The 7,168-nt window shown below is 29.7% G+C and overlaps 1 protein-coding gene across 1 annotated transcript; it reads right to left on the bottom strand.

Annotated features, from left to right (window-relative positions):
* Positions 1 to 5,539: 5,539 nt before the first annotated feature.
* Positions 5,540 to 6,290, bottom strand: LOC105121652 (calcium-binding protein PBP1-like). The gene has a single exon (XM_011020383.1). It carries the CDS (start codon positions 6,018 to 6,020, stop codon positions 5,643 to 5,645), a length of 378 nt encoding a protein of 125 aa, XP_011018685.1. The 5' UTR covers positions 6,021 to 6,290; the 3' UTR covers positions 5,540 to 5,642.
* Positions 6,291 to 7,168: the final 878 nt, after the last annotated feature.

The raw sequence follows: 7,168 nt of genomic DNA, 5'->3' as shown, positions 1-7,168 counted from the left end.
CTACTAATAGTGGGCAAATTGGTGTATTACCTAATCACGCGTCTATTGCCACAGCCATTGATATCGGTATTTTGAGAATACGCCTTAATGACCAATGGTTAACGATGGCTTTGATGGGCGGTTTTGGTAGAATAGGCAATAATAAGGTTACTGTTTTAGTAAATGATGCGGAGAAGGGGAGTGACATTGATCCACAAGAAGCTCAGCAAACTCTTGAAATAGCAGAAGCTAACTTGAGGAAAGCGGAAGGCAAGAGACAAATAATCGAGGCAAATCTAGCTCTCAGACGAGCTAGAGCACGAGTAGAGGCTATCAATGTGATTTCGTAACTATAACCAGTTGGCGGTGCGCCCGAATAATCAAAAGAAAAACTTCTGTATAAACATAAGGTAGCATGACAAGCCTTAAAAATGTCAAACAATAATGTTTATGGTGAGATACCAACAGAGCTTGGGAAGGCTACTCAATTACACTCGATTGATCTGTCATCTAATCACTTAGAAGGAACCGTCCCGAAAGAATATGGAGGTTTGAAGTTGCTGTACAAGATTACTCTTAACGACAACCTTCTTTCAAGCGTCATTCCCTTAGATATCACGATGCTTTCTCATCTTGAAATCCTTGATTTAGCTTCTAATAATTTAAGTGGATTAATTCCAAAACTACTCGGGGAATGCTCAAAATGGTTGTTTTTGAACCTCAGCGGTAATAAATTTACACAAAGCATTCCGCATGAGATAGGATTTCTACATTCTCTTCCAGATTTTGATCTTAGCTGCAATTTCCTGATTCGAGAGATACCGAGGCAACCTGGGAAATTGCCTCGGTATTGGACACTGTGAATGTCTCTCACAACATGCTTTCTGGACTGATTCCGAGCACGTTCAAAGACATGTTAAGAATAAATGCGAGAGATCACTTCTTTTATATATATATATATATATATATATATATATGGTCTATTTGGAACTGTGGTGTCAGTTGTAATTTAAAATATTTTCTATTTAAAAATATATTAAATTTTTTTTTTATTTTTAAAAATTATTTTTAAATTCAGCCTATCAAAACAATCCTAAAATATAAAAAAATTATTTTTTAATAAAATATTGAATTTTTTAAAATAAGGATTAACCTGCATTTCCAAACAAACAAGTAATGCGGTCGACTGATTAGTCATTTGCCGGGTTTAGCTACTTCTCTTCAGGGATCAATTTTAACAATAAATTTTGTAATATGATTTTTGTAATCAAACTTTATTTCTTTACTATTTAATCCTTACAAATTATGTTGGCATCGTTTTATGCGTTAGAATTCGACTTTCTGTGCGTATCAAGTCGGGTATATAAAGTGTTTGAGAATATTCTTACTTTAAATTGAAGATCTAAATGAATTCTTGGATTAACGCTTAAAAATTTTAAAGAACAAGAACAAGAACCACTCTATGTCAGAATCTATGGGTAATTGACCATACCAACCGGTGAATTTCCAATAAGGATCATAATATTTCAATCTTAATAATGTTGAATAGACATATCAGCAGCAGTAGCCGTGTCTTGTGTGCATAGTTGGTGCAAAAACACCATGTTAATGAAACCTTCAGATATTTTTAAAGTTTTTAGATGAACTCTGAAATTAAAGTATCTAAATTTAAATAAGCATAAAATGGAAACAATGATTTTTTAATCTTTGATTTCTTGAATTTGACAACGCTGGCCCGTCCATTATATATTCAGTGGAAAATTTAGTAACTGTCTCGTCAACCTCGTAGAAAAACTGTGACAGTATGATTTCTCATCGTATTTAACACAATCGCATGTTGAAGAATTCCACGGAATACATAATAAGTGTGCAAACAGGAGGTCAACTTTGTCAATATCTATGTAGTGCCTGCACACAATAGCAAGGAGAACCCACAATATCGTTGTATTATATGATTTGGAAAGGGAGAAGAAATTATCGACCATTTGGAATTATTTGGATTTTTTATTAAAATTTAATTTATATTATTTTTTTAGATAAAAATTTTATGGACTTAAAAACTTGTATAAATTTATATTATTTTATATTTATTTTTATTAATTCGAATAAAGGGTATGTAAAATTCAAACTCATAACTATATAATTATTAAGCCTATAATATCATGTCAAAGAAGTAGTTGAAAATTTATTTTAATAAAATAAATTATGAGTAAATGAAAAATTCTTTTCAAAGAACTCTTGGGTTTTTTACTCAAAAAACCCTTAATTTTTCTAGATTTAATTCTTAATTTATGATGGCTAATTAAAGATTGATAATAGTAAAAATTAATTCTTTAACATTTTATCTTTTAAAATTCACTATAAAAAAGGGTAGATGGGGTGAAGGAAGAGTTTAATCTAAGAATTTTTCAGATTTTACACACTCTTCCTCACATCTTTTTTAGTATTTTTTTCTCCTTTTATGTTTTGATTTTTCTTTCAAATCTAGAATTTAGGTTCTTTTTTGTTGAGAGATATTTGAGGTACATTTTTTTTAGTATTTTTCTTCTCCTTTTCATGTTTTGATTTTTTTTCCAAATCTAGAATTTAAATTTATCTTGTTGAAAGATATTTGAGTTATATAATTTTTTATTCAAAGATTTTGTTTGTAAGTGTATCTAAACTAAGGTGATGTTATTAAAATCTTAAAAGATATATTACAAAAATTTTAATTGCACAAGTGATAAGTAATAAAATCTCAAAGAAAAATGATTCATCTTTGATAATACAAGTGGGGAGCAATAAAACCTCTCTTTTTTAGATAAATTGTATTTTAAACTATGAATTTTTAAATATATAATACATATTTTATTCTTAATTTAATTTAATTTCTTTTAAGTATTTTCTACTTTGTTTAGTAGATTTTTTTTATTAAAAAAAACTATCTTACTAAAATTATTAATGGCTTTATCAACAAATTAAATGTGTTAGTATATTTCAAAGAGTTGGAAAAAGATTATTAGGAATGTCATTATTACTATTTAATCATCGATGGTTTAATTTTATCAGTAATATTAAAAACAATCACTGATGAAATTACAAACAGTTTTTTTTACCGGTGATATATTATATTTTACTAAGGGATATACTGACAAAATAAAGTGTGTAATTTTTATTTTGTTTGATGTATTTTTCTATTGTAAATTCATCGGTAATTATATTACTAATGAAATTATAAACAGAAGAGAAATCATCGAGGAAATTTTTTCCAATGAACAATAACTATTTTTGAACCTATTAGTAAAAGTTATGCTGACAAAATCGATCAGTTTCTAATTGCTGACAAAATATTCTATTAATAAATTGTAAAATTCTGGTAATGTATGCTTTTTCATCTATATTTTCATTGAAATTGATATAAAAGCATAGGATGCATATGAGATCAATTGTTCTTATATAATAAGTAGTTTATTTGTTCTTATATAGTTAATTATATCAATTGCATTTTTTAGATATCCAAAAGATAGTAGCTAGTTCATGTAAAAAGTTAACTTTGTAATTCATGCGCAATTCACTTGAAAAGTTTTAGTTAATTTAAATGACATTTTACAATCTTATTTTGTAGAAAAATCCATATATGATATCTTAAAAACATGAGACATGCATTTATTAGGATTTACGGTTTATTTTAAACATGTTTATTTGTCATGTACTCAAAAAAACATACCAAAAAATATTATGTATGTATTTGTCTTGTATTTCTATGCTATTAAGAGGAGAATCTTTTGGTTTTAAAATTAAACTTATAGTTAACATGCCATGAATTTGTTAATTTGAATAGTATGTTATGGTAAAAAACATGTATTTAAGATCTAGCTAAAAATTGAAAACGTATAGATACAATTATATCAAAATATATTATGAGGGATGGAAGGAGGATGGAACTTGCTGCCAGCTTGACCATTCCTGGTTATGCTGTAAATCTTTGTCTGTCTGTCTGTCTAGATACAGCCATACACAAAACAGTGTGTCGATTCAAGCCATTTACAAGGGACAAAGGAATGAATCATTTATTTATTATGAACACATATTGATCATGTATTCAAGCTTCTATGATCAATTCAAGGATGGCAACAGCCAGTCTTGTGGTCTCTTTCCTCTGAATTTCCCAAAAGATCAGATCTTCCCTACTTTTCACAAAGTAATAGATCATTGCATGCATCACAATCCCAGATTATTACCTTAAAATAAAATATAGCTCGGTGAACATGGAGTGCTGGAGGGTGATTAATGAAAATAACATGCATAATATGGCATGTTCCGACAGCCAATAAAACCTGGGAATCTAAGCATCTAAGTTGGGTAGATTCATTGTCCCGTATCAAGATTGAAATCTTATTGAAAGTTGTTTGTGCCCTTGTTTTCTTTTTCCTTTTCTTTTCCTTGTTAAGAATTGCAGACATCATAAGCCGATCAATCCTGAAAGTTTCCTTGACTGAAAAGTTCTACATTTTCAAGTCATCTTTGGCAGTGAAACATTTATCAATGGGGTCATTAACCTCATATAATCCCTATGTTTTTCTTTTAATTTTATTTTTTAATATTAAATTTTTTATTTAATATTGGGGTGATAGTAAATCAGTTTTTGTATTTTTATTATATAATAAAAAAAATTATCTTTTTTTTTAATTTTTTAATATAGAATTTTTTTTAATTTTATTATTCGTATTGGTTGAATTGTTTTTTTCTTTAGAATTATCTAGTGAACAAGTTCACACCAAAACATCTTTTATATAATTTAATTTAAAATCTATGTTAAATAAATAATAAGGTAAATATTTTTCAAATTTATATAATTATATCAAGTTTCATAACCATAATGTTTTTTAATAATCTAAATATGTTTTATTCTTACATTCTAAAAAATTGGATCCCACCCACAATGAAAATACAGTCACTAAACTAGTTCTTTCTATAACTTCTATATTCTTTAGGAAAGAACGACATTTTGTTTATTTGGATAAAGAGACGTAATTGATGATTTATTGTGAATTGGAAACTCTCACAGGACAAAACCATACCATAAGAGCACAATTGAGAATTGTCATATAGGTTGACTCATATGACACCTGTACAATATTACCCCTCACCTGGTCTCCTTCTTTATCAGTATTTGGGAGGATGGGTAACGGCCGTTTTTTGTTTTTTATTTATTTTCTGAACAGGTGGAATGGTCAATAAATACAAGCAATTAGTGGTTAGTGTTAGATTAGGGACCACTTTAACCACCATATAAGATTGAGGGACTAATGAAACCTCAAAATATGGTGTCTTATGCCGGCAAAATATCCTGAAAGAGTGCCCAATCTAAGTAATAGATTTTGTTAATTTAATATTGATTAATGTAAACATTATTAGTATAACAAATTAAAAAAAAATGAAACAAGCAATAAATGCACAAGATCATGAACATCAATAACAATAAATAATCCTGTGTATTTCTTTTCAATTTTGAACATCAATAACGATAAATAAGAAAACAAATTTCTTTCTGGAAAAGAAAGAAAACAAATCAAACAGAAGCAGTCAGCACCATATCAAGGCAATGTTATTTTTATTTTCAAGACAAATTAATCTTTGCAATGGCAAAGAAATCATTATAGATATCGCCAGCTAGCCATGGCTCAAAATCCGTAGCCCTTGAGCTCCTCTTCAAGTGCTTCTTCAAGCCAAAATCTTGATTCTTGCATCAACTCAGGACTCAATCTAAACATCAAAACACAAAACTCCATTTGATTTAAAGCCCCATCGCGGTCAATATCACCTTCTTTAACCATACTAACAAGCTCATCCTCACTCAAATCTTGCAAACCCAAGAAAGCTGCATTCTTTTTCAAACTCTCCATGGTAATAACCCCTCTATCTTTATCCATCAAGAGCTGAAACCCATTACACAACTCGTTTATCAACCCTTCCCCACCTAGCTTGTTTGCCAGTACAGGCAACAAGTCTTCAAAATCTGCTCTTTTATCAGCTGTCAGCACCATATCAGCTCCTGCCATTCTTGATCAAGACTCTTTTGAAAATAAATGTAAGGATTGGATTTTTTTTTTTGTGGTTTTATGAGTTGAAATGCATGAATTGGTGGATTTATATAGGGGAGGAAGGAAAGTAGAGGATCTTCTAGGAAGGGACTGGAGGGTTATGGTCTTACGATAGGTGCCAGCGAGGGGACAGTGAGGTTTCTATTTGCATTGGTCGGCTTTGATTCCTTACAGAGGATGCCGCTGCCTCTGTTTCGCAGAAGTTTGTCATGGGTGTTTTGGTCATTTAGGACAGCTTGTGCCTGTGAATCAGTGGTTCTTTTAGTTTTGACTTCCTCATTGCCCCGTCGCATAGGGAAAGCCAAAGAAATGGTCAACGGAAGGGTATTGTTGTCATTTGAGATGGATTTATGACACCAATGTGTGTGTTTTCTGACCAATGATCCTATGAGGCCGGAGGAGGAGGGACTGTTACGTAAGGGTATTTTTTTATTTTTAAAATTTAAAGATTAATAATTTTCAAATTAATGCTTATTTATTAAAATTAAATCTTTTATTTACACAAATTTAAGCAGATTATTACCACTCAAATTTAATTAAACTTAATTTTTTTATCAAATAATCTTACAAGTTTATTTTAGAATAAATTTTATCAAGCATAAAATAAATTTTATCGAGCATGTGTGAACTGTGAAGTTTAAACTCTATAAAATTTAAATAAAAAAGAAAAATATATCTTCTTCACCACCTAAACTACTATTTAGAATCTATTAAGGTTTTTGTTGACAGTATAAGAGAAAGTCTACAGTCGGTTTTCTCTTTCCTTGAAAATTTTGCACTCTGTTTCAATTTTAGTTTGTCTCTTTAGCATTGCCGGCCAGTTTATTTTCTACAGTTTGTGTGGGGTAGCCAGTGTAAAAGTCTAGTTTTGGGTTGTAGCCAGTGTAAAAGTCTAGTTTTGGTTTGTAGTGGGTTTACGTGGGAAATATTTTTTAGAAGAGAGTTTTAGAACAGAGTTAAACGAGGTTTTTGCAGGGTTAAATTAGTTTAATCATAATAATTTTTACTTTTATTAATTTAATTTAATACCTAATCACATCAGGTAAAGTTTAATAATGTAAAAGATATGTTTATTTAGAGATCACCGTTTTACTTTTATACATTTC

The sequence above is a fragment of the Populus euphratica genome, unplaced genomic scaffold, assembly GCF_000495115.2.
Source record: "Populus euphratica unplaced genomic scaffold, PopEup_1.0 scaffold25.1, whole genome shotgun sequence".
Classification (NCBI taxonomy): domain Eukaryota; kingdom Viridiplantae; phylum Streptophyta; class Magnoliopsida; order Malpighiales; family Salicaceae; genus Populus; species Populus euphratica.
This window is presented reverse-complemented; position numbering and strand designations above follow the sequence as displayed.

Coding starts and splice junctions, on each gene's coding strand:
- LOC105121652 (XM_011020383.1), bottom strand. CDS start 6,020: ATGGCAGGAGCTGATATGGTGCTGACAGCTGATAAAAGAGCAGATTTT.